This window comes from Amphibalanus amphitrite, unplaced genomic scaffold (genome assembly GCF_019059575.1).
Source record: "Amphibalanus amphitrite isolate SeventyFive unplaced genomic scaffold, NRLGWU_Aamphi_draft 001190F_arrow, whole genome shotgun sequence".
Taxonomy (NCBI): Eukaryota; Metazoa; Arthropoda; class Thecostraca; order Balanomorpha; family Balanidae; genus Amphibalanus; species Amphibalanus amphitrite.
In genome coordinates, this window is record NW_024882684.1 from 139,582 (window position 1) to 158,194 (window position 18,613).

Consider the following 18,613-nt stretch of genomic DNA (forward strand, 5'->3'; position numbering starts at 1 on the left):
CGCGCGGCGGCTCAGATGGCGCTTAGTACTCAAATCTGCGCACTCAGGGCAGGTAATTATAAAACACTCGTTTTATCGATGGATACGTCAATTATATTGACGGCCGCGTCATATAATTGTCAATTATCTATTGACTCAATAACTAGTTTAGGTTTGAAACACATCACGTTTTATCATTTTTTCTTTGAAAAAATGATCGGCGCAACCGACTAGTACCGAGAAATGGTGATATGGCAGACATGGCATTACAAATGATACCAAACAAATAGTATATCATATAGATATTTGGCTTTTTTTCAATTTGAACATAAGCTGTCAACCAAATGACTGTATAAATGCAGCAAAGACCTTTCGTTTATCGTTACTCTAAATCGTTATTTATCGCAAATTGTTTATCGTTAAAGGAAATAGTTCACTTTCACGAAATTATTTTTTTTGCAACGGATTTATGATTTTTTATGTTCAAAATAATCAGCAAAGAAAATAAAACCTTTTTATAACAAAATATTATTTTCTATATTTTGATATAGGAAGAACTTTTCAGTTTCTGTAAGGCACACGCGATCCAGTATGAAAAGAGCATGGGTCCCGAAAATTCTTCAGAAACAGAGAAATTATCGCAGCCACCGGCATTTGGGCGATCTGCTCGATCTGATAATGTTCCCCTGAATGTCCTAATTGATCAGTACGAGAATTTCTCAAAGTTCTCGTAGATAATTTCTCTAGTTTCTGAAGAATTTTCGGGACCCATGCTCTTTTCATACTGGATGGAAATATATGCAAGGCACACATCCTCAACGCAAGACACCTTTTTCGGGACGAGAAATAGAATATCTTTGCCTAGGGTGATCGTTGGGCTGTAAAAGCTCCTGATTTATGCTCGTCTCAGCCCAAGCTACGGAACTGCTATTCCAGTTCAAAACCCATGTTAAAAAGTGAACTATTTCCTTTAAGTCGTATCGTTAACAAGTAAAAATTTGACACATTAATTAAAATATGTCAAATTTTGACTTCATATTAATTCAACGATAAACGATTAACAATTTACGATAAATGACGATTTAGAGTATCCATGGTGATAAAGGTCTTTATGTCTTTGCTGCATTTATTCAGTCGACCTACCACTTTTCATCAACATGTCAACTAAATGTTTTGTTTTCCGATCATTTATGGGCTTTATATATTTTGTTCATCTTCGAAAACTCTTTTTTCATCAAAAGAAAAAGAAAAATTCAAGTTGGAGCTAAGGCTTTGTTTTTTACCTTTTTTGCAGTTACTTAGTAAGTTTCACAAAGACCTTATTTCGCAATCCTTGATTCCAGTGCGTTTCATTTGCTTCATGTTGCCGCTGTTGCCGTTTGTCGTTTGCCGTTTGCCTCTCCGCGCAGTCTGTGTGTGTTCGCGTGTTTTATTTCAATTTCTCCATCTTATTGAAGGCGCGGCGAGGTAAAGCAAGAGTTTTAAATGTGCTTGTTTGAAATGCATTTTTTTTCGATAGCAAAGGAAGTGGACCAAGGGGCAGTTCCTAAGAGTTTTGACGGGCTTTCAAGTTTCTGTAGTTTGAGTTTGGGGGCTGAACTTAGATTAGTCTTATTCACTCCAGAGTTGGCTGGCTTGCAGCGTGGATCAGAGGCCAGTTTTACTAACAGAAAAATAGCTGCCTGCCAGATTTTTTTTTTTGCATAAGACTGCGGTAAAAGTCTTCTCATACAGAGCGTAAACGAGATGGGTACGTAAGCGGATCGGGCTTTACGGCTCACACTCTCACACTCTGTATGTGAAGCGGTCTTTAGGCAAAAAATTCCAGCAGGTGGTTATTTTCTGTTGGTAAAACTGGTCTGTGTTCTTGGGATTGGGATTGGTGACAATATGCAGAGCTGCTGTTGCGTCAACATGTTCCTGCAGGGTGTCTAGAATGGATGGCTCTGTCGCATGGACAAAGAATGGCATGAACTGAATGTGTGACTGTGCACTGCATACTGCATGACTTGCTTGGGCCCTCTTTCAGCGCATGATTCAACCTGATGCTATTGCCTATCAGGTATTGAAGCATCAGGTATTAACACTAAATTTTATGGAAATTTAAGCAAAAATTGGTGATTCTGATTGCATTACCTACCTACCACAGAAATTAGAAACCTGGTAGATCCTGTGGTATCATACAATGGGGTTTGTGAAACAGGGCCCTAGGTGGGAATGTGGTGCAGCAGCAAAGAGAAAATACATTGCAGATATCAATGAATGCATAGATTCTTACATGCCGTGAAACATGCATTATTCCCAGGAGCAAGTATCTGATTAAATATTACCTAGCTAATTTACTGCCTGTACCTATATTTAGAAAGGCATGAGGCCTGTGCAAAGGCACACTTTTTTATAGCTTTTTTCCTTGTCAAGTCATACACCTGCCTGTTTTTTAATTGGCTATCCATGATCTCAATAATAGCATTACATTAATTCTTTGGAATTAATATAGAATTAATATAGAATAATTATATATGTTGGAATTAATATAGAAGCTTTTTCCTGGGTGGGAAATAGATGATACTTTTTCCTGGGTGCAGGGGTTTGGATCTTCATTTGATGCAGAATTCAGGAATGGTAAATGTTTTTTTTTTCAGTTCCAAACAACTTTTTTCCTCAGTTTACTATTCAAGTGGCAAGTGCTGCTTGAATGTGGTTCATTCCAAACATCATAAAATTTTCTATTGTTCTTAAAAATGAAGAATTTGCTGTCACTTATCATTATCATGACTAACTAGGCAATTTCTACTAATAGTTCCTTGAGGTAAGCATTGTTTAGGCCTGGTAATGTGCCTGTTGTACACCCATTTGATAAGGGCTGATGCTGCAATGTGAACTCTGCTGTATGACAACCCTCAGGCTCGATGTGTGAAGTGTGTGCTGCAGTGCCATTCAGCATGCTGCAGGGAGCTGTACTCACAGCTGGTCTCCTTTCCCCAGCCCCAACCGCCGCCATGTCTGAGTTTATCGACTCAGAGGCGTCAGAGAGTGAGGATGAGGAGGAACTCACCTCCGGCGAGAAAAAGAAACTGAAGAAAATGAACAAAAACAGACTGCAAGACTCCTCAGAGGAGGAAGAAGGTAAACTACCCCTGTCTTGTATGCCTGCTTCTTTTCAGATGTTGGATGTAAGATGGTCAATAACACCTCATTCAGCTTTTTAGCATTGGATGACTTCAATTTAATTCAGGGTCTTAACTATGGATGTGTATGTGAACGAATGCTCCTTATTCAGACAGGATAGCTGTGCCAGCAGGAGGCGATGCATGGTTCCCCGGTAACCGTCCCCGGCGCCGTCAGATGATGCTGTGAGGCTCCCCTGTAACGGTCCCCGGCGTTGGCAGATGATGCTGTGGGGCTCCCCTGTAACCGTCCCCGGCGCCGGCAGATGACGAGGAGCCCCCCCCCCCCTCCCCGCTGTAACGGTCCCCGACGCCGGCAGATGACGAGGAGGCGATGCGCGAGGAGATGAAGGACCTGATCGACGATAACCCGATCGAGGAGGAGGACGGCGACGACAGCAGCAGCTCGGACGGCGACGGCTCGGGCGACGAGCGCGCCGGCGGCGACGGACGCGGCGCCCGCAAACGATCGCGCGAGGACGACCTCGACGACGGCCTAGAGGACGACGACTACGACCTCATCGAGGAGAACCTGGGCGTCAAAGTGTCGCGCGTGAGTCAGCCAGACTAATCGACTATGTAGACTAATCGACTGGTGAATAGGCTGGGTGTCAGATGTTCGTCGTATTGCGCCGCTGGCTTTTCGTGAAATGCTTTCCTTTTCAGCTCTTTTTGTATTGCAATTTAACGGCTACAATACAAAGCACAAAGTGGAGTGCCTACTAAGTTGCACTCGTATCACTGATCTGCGTGTGATTTCAGAAACAACAACTGAAGCGGATTCGTCGCATCTCGGACTCTGACTCTGACGAAGGAGGCAAAGAGCGCGACGACTCTGGGGATGTGAGTCGTACAGGGAATTACTCTTCGCATTATTCACTCAATAGTCCTTCTCTATGCTGAGTACAAATAGACATTCCATGAGCGTCCGTCGTCTCAGACTGTAAGCCTGTAAGGGTAGGGCAATATATCAATAAATTTATTAAAGTAGTGTATAAAAGCCACACTTTTCGCCATGAGTGCGGCGTTCGGAGTGCTCCTGTTTGGTGCCCGCGGGTGCCGATTGTGCTGAGGTTGTGCCGACGCCCGGCGCCCGCGCTCGGCCCGGCCTGACTCGCTCTCCGGCCGCCCCGTGTGCAGGAGGAGCGGCCGTCGTCGGAGGGCCGCGAGCCGGCCGACCACGAGGAGCGCTCGGCCGGCGGCGAGGGCGCCGAGCCCGACGACGAGGAGGTCGAGGACGAGGAGGACGTCGACGACTTTCTGGTCGACGAGGACGGAAAGCCGCTCTCCAAAGGACCCAAGAAGAAAAAACACATCTTCGCCGACGCGTAAGTCTTGCGAGCTCATGTTTTATTTCATAAATGGACTTTTATGATATCCGGGCTGATCAGTGCACAATAGTAACGGTTTGCTGTTCCTATCTTGTGTTATTATATTTTCTGTGTTCCTCATCGCGTCATCATGTTTCCCGAGGGCGCCTGTTACAACGAAGACCAGTGTTGTGTGATTGTGAGAAGTCGCGCGGATTGACTCAGTTCTGTACACATGACCTGGCTGACCCTGCTCTGGCTGACCCTGCTCTGGCTGACCCTGCTCTGGCTGACCCTGCTCTGGCGACCCTGCTCTGGCGACCCTGCTCTGGCGACCGGCAGGGCCCTGCAGGAGGCGCAGGACATTTTCGGCGTCGACTTCGACTTTGACGAGTTTGACAAGTACGGCGTGGAGGAGGAGAGCGACGCTGACGACGAGGGTATCGAGGAGGACGACCCGGACGCGCCGCGGCGCCGCGCGCGCAAAAAGGCCGCCAAAAAGAAGTCCATATACGAGATCTACGAGCCGAGTGAGCTGGAGCGCGGCCACTTTACCGACCTGGATAACACGGTGAGCGCGCGGCCGCGGTGGGTGGGTGGGAGGGTGGGTCAGGTGCCCCAGCGGTCTCCTGCGTGGTCTCCCAGCGGATGTGGTGGCCGACTGGGACTGACTCGCCCCACACTGACGACCGACCGTATGCTGAATATGTCAGACGGATGTGACGGTCTCCCATCATGGCTGCCGTCGATAACAGAACTGTCATTTGGTGAACATGACTGCGTATTGACGAGCGCTTAGAGCGGCCTGAACAGTATCAGGCTGCAATTCGTGGCTGATGGTCGGTGCGTTGACAGATCCGTCCGACAAACTCGTTGCTGTTGTGTTACCATTGTCATCTGTAAGACGGACTGGGCTGTCACTGACGTCTCTGTGCGTGTCGCCTCTGACAGATCCGTAAGACGGACGTGCCGGAGCGGATGCAGCTGCGCGCCGTGCCTGTCACCGCCACCGAGCTTGGCTCCGAGGACCCCGAGCTGGACCAGGAAGCCGAGTGGATCTTCAAACACGCCTTCAACGACAAACCCATCAGCACCCAGGTGAGATGAGGGCGCCCACCGGGACCGGACCGACACCCGCCCACCGGACCTGAGGGACACCCGCCCACCGGGACGGGACGGACCCCGGGACCGGAGCCGGGTCCGCCCACCCCAACCTCAACTCGTGCCGTGTCGATGCTGTGCGCTTCCCATTAGTCGCCACCCGAGTTGTAGCTCGTTTTGTTGACGCTATTGGTCGCTGTAGTGTGTCAAGTTTTCCCTGATGCGTGTGTGCCTGCCGTCAGTGGAAGGACGAGTTACAGCAGCCTAGTGTCCTTGTGTACAGTGTGTGGTCTGTGTGCCGACGATGTGTAAATGTGACGCCGTGTGCCGACAGTGTGTAATATTATGTGACGCCGTGTGTACGGGTGTGTAGTCCGTCTGTGCCGACAGTGTGTAACTGTGTATATGTGACGCCGTGTGTACACTGTACAGTGTGTAGTCTGTGTGCCGACGGTATGTATATGTGACACTGTGCCGCCAGTCGAAGGACGAGTTACAGCAGCCTAGTGTCCTTGTGTACAGTGTGTAGGTAGTCTGTGTACCGACGGTGTGTATGTGTGACGCCGTGTGTGTGCGTGCCGCCAGTCGAAGGACGAGGAGGACGAGTTCCGGGACAAGATCCGCCAGAGCAGCTCGTCCGTCAGCAAGATCAGGTCGGCGCTGGACTTTATGCGCAACAAGCAGCTGGAGGTGCCCTTCATCGCCTCCTACAAGAAGGAGTACATCGTCCCAGAGCTCACCTCCAACGCCCTCTGGTGCATCTACAAGTGGGACGAAAAGGTGGGTGTTTGGGGTGGCGAGCCGCTCTTCGAGAAATATCGGCACGACTGCAGATGGACGAGTGACTGATGTGTCTAACGCCCGCTAATTCGTGCATAATGTCAGTATTAAATTATTACTTATATGATTTGCAAATCAAGCGATGTAATTATGTGAATAATAGACGACTGAGGCGGGGTAGGTGTGGTATGATCTGTTCCGTGATCACTGACCCCGTCCGGCGTCTCGCTGCAGTGGTGTCAGCTGCAGAAGCGGAAGCAGAACATGGTCCGCCTGCTGGAGAAGATGCAGACCTTCCAGGGCGACATCGTGATGAAGGACATCAACGCGGCGCTGCCGGAGGGCATGCGCGTCCTCTCCAACGAGGACATCGACAGGTGGGTCGACTTGGGAAGCCGATCGGTGTCGTGTCTCCCTTCCCCGCGCCGGCCGGCAGGGTGTGCCGGTGTGTCCATATAGGTGTTTCTCTCTGTGTCTATGTGTCCGTGTCAGCTGTGTGTCTATGTCTGTGTCTCTGACCCGCTGTGTCCTGTCTCCCCTCCCCGTGTCGGCCGACAGGGTGTGCCGCTGTGTCCGTGTCGTTGTGTCTGTGTCTGTGTCTCTGACCCGCTGTGTCGTGTCCCCTGCTCTCTCCGCCGTCAGGGTGTGTCGCTGTGTCGGTGTGACTGCCCCGCCGTGTCGTGTCTCCCCTCCCCGCGCCGGATGGGGTGTTTCTGTGCGTCTGTGTCCGTGTCGGTGTTTGTCTTTGTGTCTATGTGTCCGTGTCGTGTGTGTCCATGTCGTTGTGTCTGTGGCTGTCTCTGATCCGCTGTGTCTCCCCCCCCCCCTCTGCGCCGTCAGGGTGTGTCGGTGTGTCTATGATTATGTGTCAGTGTGTCTGTGTTTCTGACCCGCCGTGTCGTGTCCCCACTGCGCCGTCAGGGTGAGGCTGGCCGACTCCCCCGAGGAGCTGCAGGACATCTACCTCCACTTCCGGCTCTACTACGGACAGGACGTGGCCGCCATGCACGAACAGGAGATCAACAAAAAGAAGGAGGAGAAAAAACTGCAGCCCAAAAAGAAACGGATCGTGAGTGACGGCCGCCCGGACCGTGGTGTGTGGGCAGTGTGGACATCGGGATGGGGAGAATGGCCCAGTTGGGACTAGGGCAGGGTGATTAATTAAGGCTGGCGTAATTGTTATGTTCTTGATGTACGACCAGACGTATTTAGTATTGATGCTTAGCTTTGAATGTGCACATTGTTTTTATTCTCCACAGTGGACTGTAATTGTAGAGTATGTAGCTCGAAGCCTATGGATGGCAGCCGCTGTGAGCGGGGCACCAGCTGACGGGCCTGACGGTAGCGGTCCCGGCTGGCCGTCCCACCAGACGGCTGGAGCCGCGCCACTCCGACCATGCGGCAGCAGATCACCCCCTGGACAGGACGGACTGACCGCTCCCGCTGACCTCCCCCCTTCCCTACAGGAGGGAATGACCGTCCCCCCGTCCCCTCCCCCCCCCCTACAGGAGACGCGCACCGAGACCAACGAGGACGGCGAGGAGGTCGAGGTCGAGGTCGAGGTCACCGACGACGAGGCCGAGCAGAAGGCCGAAGACGAGGACGAGGACCGCGAGTTCATCAAGTACGCCGTCCGCACCGGCGCCTACGAGCTCTGCAAGCGCAACGGACTCGGTGAGCGGCGCCCGGCCGCGGCGGGACGCAACGGGGTCAGGGGTGTACCGGGAGGTAATAGCCACAGTGGAGGATGGAGATGGTAACGAGATGAGAAGTTTCTGAAGAGAAAAGAGTCCGGATGGGGTCTGCGGCCTCCGTGGCGCAATTGGTTAGCGCGTTCGGCTGTTAACCGAAAGGTTGGTGGTTCGAGCCCACCCGGGGGCGGCGTTGAGTTTTGAGTTTCACGTGTCCCCCTGGCTGGTTCACGCGGTCTGCCGTATGTACAGCCCTCTGCAAACTGCGTGGTAGGTATTCTTTTTTCGAGAAAAGCGCGAATACTATGCTATCGGTCACTCGGAAATTGTAACAGCAAGACGCGCGAGACTCCGAACCTTAGATTGGCGTTGTCATAATATTCATTTTTCATCCAGTTTGGCAACAAAACCCAAAAGTTTATATTTGCCCTCAAAACAAACTTTTGCATTGTGTTGCCACACAAGGCGTATAATTTGTTTAATGATAGACCCAGTCGAAGGAGTGGAGCAAGGCGCATCTATTTGTAGTGAGTTCCGACCGACTGATAGCAAAGCCTTTGAGTTATTATCGGTTTTGTCGAAAAAAGAATGCCTACCACGCAGTCTGCTGAGGGCTGTACCTCACAGTATCCGGTGTATGCCGATTATCATATCCAGGGTTTAGTCGAAGTCAGAATCACCCTAATATCTATCGACTCCGTAGCCCTGGTTGTGAATGCTGTATCCCTGTGTACTACTACGGATACTGACTGCCGTATCTCCTGCCTACTGACTGCCGTACCTCCTGTGTACTGACTGCCGTATCTCCTTTATACTGACTGCTGTATCTCCTGTGTACTGACTGGCTGTATCTCCTGTATACTAACTGCCGCGTCTCCTGTGTACTGACTGCTGTATCCCTGAGTGCTGACTGCCGTATCCCCTGTGTACTTGCACTGACTGCCGCGTCGGCCGCCGCCAGAGCCGCTGTCGCGCCGGTTCGGCCTCAGCCCGGAGCAGTTTGCCGAGAACCTGCGCGACACGTACCAGCGTCACGAGGTGGAGCAGCTGCCCAGCGACCCGGAGGAGATGGCGCAGCAGTACATCACCGGGTGGGTGGCGCGCACTGTCCGACGTGGGACTGTCCGCCGCGGGACTGTCTGCCGGATGTCTATCCGCCGTGTCCGCCGTGAATCCCCCGCGGGACTGTCCGCCGCGGGACTCTCCGCCGTTGGTCAGTGTCCGCCGTGGGACTGTCCGCCGGCCATGACTGACAAAAGAGCTGAACCAACGGGGAGGTGCTGTGCAGCTGTGTTGTAGCTCAGTGTTGTAGCTCAGTGTTGAGAGCTGTGGCTCTGTGTTGTAGCTGATAGCTTAATGTTGTAGCTCAGGTGTTGAGAGCTGCAGCTGCAACGTTGCTGTGCTCGGTACGGACTAGGCTCACGACACCGATGTGTGACGGCGCTGCACTGTGCGCGCCGCGTCCTGAGCCGCTGCTGTGGCGAGTCTGACCGCTCCTCCCCCGCCGGCAGAAACCTGGCCACGCCGCAGGACGTGCTGAAGGCCGCCAAGTTCATGGTGGCCAGCCAGCTGTCTTGTGAGCCGCTGGTGCGCAAGTGCGCGCGCGAGATGTTCTACAGCTCGGCGCGCATCTCCTGCAAGCCCACCAAAAAGGGCATCAAAGAGATCGACGAGAGCCACTACGCGTTCACGTGAGTGGGACCGGGCTGGGCTGTGCGGCAGGGGTCAGTGGGGCTGACAGATGGGCTGAGTGGTGAGGAAGGGTGCGGCAGAAACTGTTCGTCCTGTTTGTCTGGGACTATGAGGTGACGAAGGGTATGTATTTCTGGCTTGAGCTGTAATTCACCCCAAGCTATACCGTTGGGATGCCATTCTCTTGACTAGGTCCTTAAGTGTAGATTCTCTTTACGTGAGGTGCATCGGTCTTATGGGCCCATTATACGTGGCTTCTGCGTTGTTGCTAGGCGTGTCTTTGGCTGGTCGTTCTGCTAATGACCGCTCCCAGCTGCCTCCCGGCCCGTGGTGTCCGTCCCCGCGGGCGGCGTGTCGCGTTGTCCTGTCCACTATCTGACCGTGTGGCGATGGTACCGCGGTGCCTGATGTCCGCTGACCCGCCGGCAGGATGAAGTACCTCAAAGACAAGCCGGTCAGTTCGCTGCGCGACGAGCAGTTCCTCAAGCTGTACATGGCCGAGGAGGAGAAGCTGCTGGAGCTCGACATCGGCTCCAAGATCACCAACTACTCGGGACAAAACTACGTGGATGAGGCCAAGGGCCTCTACGCCAGGGTGAGTGTCGCCGGTTAGGTCGATCCAGATTCCAGCATCGGTCCAGCCGCTCAACATAGATATGTGTAGAGTGTGATGTGCGTATGGAGATAAGGGCCCCTCTTGGTGCTGTCATGTCTGATGAGAACACTTCCCATGTTCCATCTCCCACGTCGTCCGACTGAGCTCCGCTCCCCGCCCTCTCCACCGACAGGACGAGTTCAGCAAGACGGTGCAGAGCTGGAACGAGCTGCGCGGCGAGTGTGTCGAGCTGGCGCTCACTCAGATGATCTTCCCGGCGCTGCGCAAGGAGCTGCGCGCCCGGCTGCTGCAGGAGGCGCGCGACTTTGTGCAGCGCAACGTGCGCCGGCGGCTCTTCAACTGGCTGTCGATCGCGCCCTACTCGGCGCCCTTCCAGCAGGACGACGACGACGACGACGAGTGGGACAGCTCGGACGGCGTGCGCGTGCTGGCCGTGGCCTACGAGACCGACCCCAACATGGCCGACTACGCCTGCCTGGTGACCGCCGACGGCGAGGTCAGCGACTACCTCAAGCTGCAGCACCTGCAGAAGAGGAAGGACGCCTGGCGCGAGGCCGACCGGCTCGGCAAACAGCGCGACATGGAGGCGCTGCGTGAGCTCATCGAGACCAAGAGGCCGCACGTGATCGTGATCGGCGGCGAGTCGCGCGAGGCGATCCAGATCTCTGAGGAGCTGCGCGCACTGGTGCAGACGCTGGTCACCGAGAGCCAGTTCCCGGCCATCCAGGTGGAGATCCTCGACAACGAGCTGGCCAAGGTGTACGCCAACAGCACCAAGGGCGTCTCCGACTTCCGCGACTACCCGGAGCTGCTGCGCCAGGCCGTGTCGCTGGCGCGCCGCATGCAGGACCCGCTGCTGGAGTTCGCGCAGCTGTGTAACGCCGAGGAGGAGATCCTGTGTCTGCGCTACCACCCGCTGCAGGAGCAGCTGCCGCGCGACACCCTGCTCGACACCGTGCAGACCGAGTTCATCAACCGCACCAACGAGGTGGGCGTGGACGTGAACCGGGCGCTGGCCAGCCCGTACGCCGCGCCGCTCGTCCAGTTCGTCTGCGGACTCGGCGTCAGAAAGGCCACCGCGCTGCTCAAGACGCTGAAGCAGACGAGCCAGCGGCTGGCCAACCGCACCGAGCTGGTCACTGACTGCCACCTGGGGCCGCGCATCCTCACCAACTGCGCCGGGTTCATCAAAATCAACACCAACGCGCTGGGCGACATCACGGACCGCTACACGGATCTGCTGGACGGCACGCGCATCCACCTGGAGACGTACGACTGGGCGCGCAAGATGGCCGTCGACGCGCTCGAGTACGACGACGTGGACGGCAACCCGGCCGGCGCGCTGGAGGAGATCATCGAGAACCCGGCGCGGCTGCGCGACCTCGACCTGGACGCCTTCGCCGAGGAGCTAGAGCGACAGGGGCTCGGCAACCGCTCCATCACGCTCTACGACATCCGCGCCGAGCTCAACGACCGCTACAAGGACCTGCGCACGCCGTACGTGTCGCCCGACCCTCTGGAGCTGTTCAACATGCTCACCAAGGAGACGCCCGACACGCTCTACAAGGGCAAGCTGCTGCTCTGCACCGTCACCGGCTTCACGCGGCGCAAACCGAAACCGGAGCAGATGAACCAGGACAACCCGGTGCGCGACACGGAGACGGGCCTCTGGCAGTGTCCGTTCTGCCTGAAGAAGGACTTCCCCGAGCTCTCCGAGGTGTGGTCGCACTTCGACACCAACGCCTGTCCGGGCAAGGCCATCGGCGTGCGGATCCGAATGGATAACGGCTGCTCGGGCTTTATTCAGATGAAGAACCTCTCGGACAATCGCGTCACCAACCCGGAGGAGCGCGTCCAGCCGGGCCAGACCATCTTCTGCCGCGTGGTGAAGATCGACATCGAAAAGTTCTGGGTGGAGTGCACCTGCAAGTCGTCCGATCTGGCCGACAAAAACAAAGAGTGGAGGTGAGTCATACTGGGCTAGATAATGTTCGTTAGCATACTTGCTGCGAAATAGTTTGACTCTAATTAGAATTTAGTACACGCAACCTTTGCATCGACTTGTTCGGGATATGTATGCAGTTGCGAAAAGAATGTTTCCCATTGAATTCGACCGGCCTCTGCTGATGGAATGCTGATCTAAGGAGACGGTCGTATCTCGTAGGTATCCTATCGGGCTCGGGCATTTCGTAGGCCATGTCAGGGATTTTTGGCTTAACAAGCTTCAAGCTTTATTCAGCCCACCGAGGAACACTGACTACTGCAGCTTTGCGAGGAGGTACAGACTGAAAAACACTCACTACATCTGTCGCTTACCAGATGTGTGTGACCCCTCTGAGCCCCCAGGCCGGTGTGTGACCCCTTTGTGCCCCTCAGGCCGGTGTGTGACACCCCTCTGTGCTCCCCAGGCCGGCCCGTGACACCTGTGCTCCCCAGGCCGGTGTGTGACCCCCTGTGCCCCTCAGGCCTTCTCTTTCTCAGACCGCTTTGTGATCCCTCTATTCTCCCTAGCGTGGTGTGTGGCCCTGTGTACTCCCCAGACCGGTCCGTGACCCCCCTGTGTGCTCCCCAGGCCGGCCCGTGACACCTGTGCTCTCCAGGCCGGTGTGTGACCCCCTGTGCTCCCCAGACCTGTCCGTGACCCCTGTGTGCCCCCCAGGCCGGTGTGTGACCCCCTGTGTGCCCCCCAGGCCGGCCCGTGACCCGTTCTATGACGCCGACTCCGAGACGGCCGACCGGGACGCCGCCGAGACGGCTCGGAAGCAGAAGGAGGCGCAGACCTATCTGAAGCGCGTCATCGTGCACCCGGCCTTTCACAACGTGGACTTTAAGGAGGCGCGCCGGCTGCTAGCCACCATGGACCAGGGAGAGGCCATCATCCGGCCCAGCAGCCAGGTGGGTGCACCGGCCGGCCGGACTCTGCCGCTGTCAGTGTGCTGTGCCGGCCGGACTCTGCCGCTGTCAGTGTACTGTGCCGGGCAGACTCTGCCGCTGTCAGTGTACTGTGCCGGCCGGACGGACTCTGCCGCTGTCAGTGTACTGTGCTGGCCGGACGGACTCTGCCGCTGTCAGTGTACTGTGCCGGCCGGACTCTGCCGCTGTCAGTGTACTGTGCCGGGCAGACTCTGCCGCTGTCAGTGTACGTACTGTGCCGTGAATGCCGGACTCTGCCGCTGTCAGTGTACTGTGCCGGCCGGACTCTGCCGCTGTCAGTGTACTGTGTCGTGACTGCCGTGTGACCCGGCCGCCGCTGAAGCGTGGCTGTCAGTGTATGGTCGGCTGCCGTTGAGAGCTGTGCCGGGACTGGTGTCTGACGCCTCACGCCTCCGCCATGACACTGTAATGGTGAATGCCTATGTCCTGTGTTTGCTGACCGTGCCCCCTGTGTGCGGCAGGGCTCCGACCAGGCAGTCACTGGTGTACATGACCCCTTCATGCCTCCACTCCACCATCCGTCCGGTGTCAGCTGAACGTGCCTCCTGTGTGTAGCTGACCCTTGCCCCCTGTGTGCGCGGCAGGGCTCCGACCAGCTGACCGTGTCCCCTCCGTGTGCTCCTAGGGCTCCGACCAGCTGACCGTGCCCTATATGTCTGCTGACCGTGTCCCCTCCGTGTGCTCCTAGGGCTCCGACCAGCTGACCGTGCCCTGTATGTCTGCTGACCGTGTCCCCTCCGTGTGCTCCCAGGGCCCCGACTAGCTGACCGTACCCTATATTTCTGCTGACCGATACCCTCGCTCTGTGCTCCCAGGGCTCCGACCAGCTGACCGTCTCCTGGAAGGTGGCCGACGACGTGATACAGCACATTGCTGTCAAAGAGGTCGGCAAGGAGAACGCCTTCAGTCTCGGCCAGACGCTGCTCATCGGTAAGTGACGTGGGTACTGTACATTAGTCCCCCTAATTCAGCCCGGGTCAGACTCTGCCCTCCCTTCAGCCGGGGGCAGACTCTGTCCTTTGAGCCCGGCTCATACAGGCTGCCCTTCCCTTTCTTCAGCCTCGGCCAGACACTGCTCATCGATGAGTGCTATATCCTCCCCTGTTAGCCTGAGACAGACTCTGTCCTCCTTCCAGTCTGGATCAGACCCTGTTCTCGTCTCAGCCCGGGTCAGTCAGACTGTCCATTCTTCAGCCCGACTGAGACGCTGTCCTTCCAGCATAGCCCGCGCCCCGTTGGGCTATTCAGCCATACGCGCCCTGCTGGGGGGGGGCGGCAGATTCTGCCCCCCCCCTGTCTAACTTCCGAACCGATGGTCGTAGAAAGACGGGGAGAACGGCAATTGAAAGCTCTCAACAAGGCAGATCTTAAGAGCCATTTTTTGCTTAAGCAGGTCAGAGGTCAGGTCAAGGTCAGGTCAAGGGTACAAAGTGCAAGTTTCTACAGTATCGGCCTTGCACCGTAGTTGCCGAAGAATGGACTGAGACTGATTGCCCAAAACGTGTTCTTAGGCTACCAAGACAATATTCGTTGCATACAATATCATGCAAAGGTCAAGGTCAAGGTCAGGTCAGGTCATAAAAAACGAAATATAGAAAAGGACATGTGCGACACATGTTTTATGGGTCATTTTATTCATATAATTCAATAGGCACACTCAATAAGTGATATGGACCACGTCTGGATGAATTTCAGGTCGAGGTCAGGTCAAGTGAGATCAAATTTTGAAGTTGGTTGTTAAGACCTAAAAAGGTGTCTATCTGATGCAGTTTTTCACGGCGAGTCGAATGGTGCTATTTTTGTTCCCGTACGAGGTCTAGAACCAAAAAATGCATTTTTAAAAAAAAATGTGTGTCGTAATGTCATAGAATTTTGAATAACTCCCACATTTTTGAACCGATTCTTCTAAAAATTGGTATGTATGTGCACATAGACCACTCTGACATATATTCCGGTTTTTTGATAAACTAAAAATTTTGGATTTTATAAAATCAGTTTTCCCCCAAAATTAGTTTTTTGAAGAAAAAAAGCAGGCCCAGATCCAAAATTTTCAAAAAAAAAAACGAGATAGCCGTTTGATAGACAAAGTAGAATCACGTATAACCTTTTTTGTTACGTCTTGATTCCTTTCAAAATGAAGATGTTGGCGGCGTTTGAAATTTTGCCGTTTTTGAGGCGAAAATGGCAGACATGACGTCACTTAAACGTCATTTTCTTAAAAATTTCCGACGGATTTCGCTCCAATTTTCAGGAAACGTTAAATGGATGTATGATAAGGCACTGAAAGTTTGGCGCTGCTAGCGTAACGCGTTTAGAAGTTATTGGCGAAAAACGGGAAGGGGGGGGGGGGCAGATTCTGCCCCACCCCCAGCGGGGCGCGGGATAGCTCATACTCTGTCCTCCCTCCAGCCCGGACCAGGCTTTCCTTGGTTCAGTTTGGCTTGGATTCTGCACTCCTAAGCCAAGCTGAGTGTAGAATCTAACAAGAGCCTGTGTCGGCTGACTGAGTCGGGCTTGGACTCTGTTCAGTCTGTTCTCCCTCCAGCTCGAGTCAGACGCTGCTAATCGCTGAGGGACGACGGCGAGCACTCCTGCCCGACATGGGAGTCTGCCCTGTGGTCCTTAATCAGTGTGACGTGTCGGTCCGGCCTGTGCTCCTTCAGTCCGACGTGTGGTCACCGTCGATCGTTGTCGATGTCTCGTCACCGGTGTAATCGCTGTGGCCGGCGCCTCACACCCCCGGTGTCTGCCGCTCCGACAGACAATGAGGAGTTCGAGGACCTGGACGAGATCCTGGCCCGCCACGTCAGTCCCATCTCGGCGCACGCGCGCGACCTGCTCAACTACAAGTACTACCGGGACACGGACGGCGGCAAACGGCCGCGCGCCGACGAGATTCTCCGCGAGGAGAAACGGAAAAACCCGCAGAAAATACCCTACATCGTCTCCGTGTCAAAGGTAAATTGCTCAACTCGATGGCTGTCGCTGTATTTAGCGAGGTATGATCAGTTAAATGCTTATTCCAGGATCTAAGGCCCATGCAATAGGTTCCTATGTCGTAAGTTAACATGGCGACAGACGACCACGCACTGAGGACACACACTGAGCGCGCTCCAGGACGTCTAGCCAGTCTGTCTCGGTCGTCTCGTCTGTCCGCTGACGTCCCGCCGCCCGCTGCGGTCGGCCGTCGGACGCCGAGCTGACCCCTCCCTCCCTTCTCCGCCCACAGGAGCACCCGGGCAAGTTCATGCTGTCGTACCTGCCGCGCACTCGGCCGCGGCACGAGTTCATCACGCTGACGCCGGAGGGGTTCCGGTTCCGGCAGCAGGTGTTCGAGACGATCCCGTCGCTGTTCCGGTGGTTCAAGGACCACTTCCGGGACCCGGTGCCGCAGACGCCGCGCGCCGCCGCCGCCCGGACACCGTTCACTCCCGGCGCCGGCTTCAACATCAACAGTGAGCCAGGGCGAGAGTCCGGGCCGGACGGGGGTACCGTGGGGGACCAAGGACGCTGGGGCCCGTCCCTGGGGAAGTGCGCATCACCTGCCTCGCGAAGTCTTTCTGTAGTATTATTATCGTTATTTGGCTCTCTAAAGCCAGTCGCCGGTCGGGGATGTGTCCATATAAATGTCCGCACGTCTCTGAGCCCCCCCCCCCCCTTCCTGGCAGATGTGAACCCAGAGGCGGTGGCGCGCGTGGCGCAGAATCTCTCCGGCAATGTGCTGCACAACCTGTCGCAGGCGGCCGCGCACCAGACGCCCGGGCACTACCCCAACACGGTCAGTGAGGGGGCCGATACGGCCCCGCCCCGACTGTGCTGGTCGGTCGGCCGGCCTCCGACTGTGTGAGGATGTGTGTGATTGGTTAAAGGCCCGCCGACCCGCGCTGAACAAGTCCAGCTCTCACAGTATCCCCTCACTGACGGTCGCCCGCGCCGGTTCTGTTGCAGCCCTACACGCCGTCCGGCCAGACCCCGTTCATGACGCCGTACGCCACCACGCCGCGGTACCAGGGCGGCGGCAGCAGCGGCCACCACGGGCGCACGCCCGGCGGCGGCGGCGGCGGGCCGCACGCGTCGCCGCGCTACCCGCCGGCCGGCCGGCCGACCACCTCCGGCGGGCGTCACTCGCACCCGGCGCCGTCCGTCAGCCACGAGTCGCACGACTGGGCGTCGGCCGCCGAGGCCTGGGCCAAGGCGCGCGGCAACCGCGGCACGCCGCGCGCCGACCCCGGCGGCACGCCCCGCGCCGACCCCGGCCGCAGCACACCCCGACACGACGGCCGGAGCACGCCCCGACACGACGGGCGGAGCACGCCGCGGACCGACGGGCGCGGCACGCCGCGGATGGACGGCCGCGGCACCCCGAGGGCCGACGGGCGGAGCACGCCGCGGACAGACGGACGCTTCACACCGCGGGGGGACGGCAGCCGCACTCCGCGAGACAATATGCCGCCGTGAGTAGAGCAGTAAAGGGCCGGGTACCGTCACCGGTCGGGGCGGCCGCCGCTGTCAGCGGGCTCGCTTAGACTGCGATGGTAGACCCACGTTGAGTTTGTCCAGTGACAAGTCTGTGGTGCTGTGTTGTAATGAGGAGCGTGTAATTTACAGTCGGGGTCTGACCTGGTGAACTGGCACAGATGCGTATTGGGTAGCTGTACCTAGTCGCTACAGGCTGCCGCGGGCTCTCACGGTGTACTGATACCGACTCAAGCGGTGTGTTTTGACCCCGGCCCGTCTTACGCCCCTTGTGCCGACCCCTATCCAGCATCCAAGGTGTGATCCCGCACAAATCCAATTATGACCCGCCTCCCGGCAGTGTGCCGACCCCCGCCCCGTCTCGTTAGTGTGTACTGACCCCGTCTCGACGGACTGCGCTAACCCCCTGTCCCCGTTTCAGGCCCTCGACACCGTCTTCCCGCGCGAGACGGACGCCGCGGGCCGGCGAGACGCCTCTGTACGACGAGTGATGGGCCGCCGCGCCGCGGTGGCGGGACTATTCTGTGAGCGAGCTGGGGTCGCACCGACCCATTCCTCGGCGCGCGGCCGCCGCGCGCCGGCCCGGCCGACCGGGCGCCGGCGGCCGCCGTCCGGCTGTGTGCGCGCGCCACTGGGGCCGCCGCGCCCTCCTGTATCGCACCGAGCCAAATACACGGACACGACGCGGCCCGCGGCGCCTGTCACTGATGACGGACAGGGAGACCACGCCCAGGCGGATCAACTCCTACACCGCGGCGGGCACCGCTCCACTCCCCAGTGAGACAAACGCGCTGAGACAACCCCAGTGAGACAAACAACTGAGCGTGGACGTATGAGCCCGCTGTGGACGGGCGCTAAGACCCCAAC

The 18,613-nt window shown here is 56.3% G+C and overlaps 1 protein-coding gene and 1 non-coding gene across 2 annotated transcripts; both read left to right on the plus strand.

Annotated features, from left to right (window-relative positions):
* Nucleotides 1-2,626: 2,626 nt before the first annotated feature.
* LOC122370967 (transcription elongation factor SPT6-like) lies at nucleotides 2,627-18,438 on the plus strand. The gene is made up of 22 exons (XM_043346972.1): nucleotides 2,627-2,788; nucleotides 2,965-3,105; nucleotides 3,467-3,699; nucleotides 3,909-3,989; nucleotides 4,287-4,474; nucleotides 4,799-5,027; nucleotides 5,408-5,554; nucleotides 6,143-6,337; nucleotides 6,572-6,714; nucleotides 7,259-7,406; nucleotides 7,846-8,011; nucleotides 8,990-9,119; nucleotides 9,540-9,719; nucleotides 10,150-10,315; nucleotides 10,509-12,301; nucleotides 13,027-13,231; nucleotides 14,086-14,200; nucleotides 16,032-16,228; nucleotides 16,500-16,725; nucleotides 16,939-17,048; nucleotides 17,219-17,724; nucleotides 18,168-18,438. The coding sequence occupies exons 2-22, from the start codon at nucleotides 2,979-2,981 to the stop codon at nucleotides 18,235-18,237; spliced, it is 5,355 nt and encodes a 1,784-aa protein (XP_043202907.1). The 5' UTR covers nucleotides 2,627-2,788; nucleotides 2,965-2,978; the 3' UTR covers nucleotides 18,238-18,438.
* On the plus strand, nucleotides 8,145-8,218 carry Trnan-guu. The gene has a single exon. It is a non-coding gene; the product is annotated as a tRNA-Asn (tRNA).
* Nucleotides 18,439-18,613: the final 175 nt, after the last annotated feature.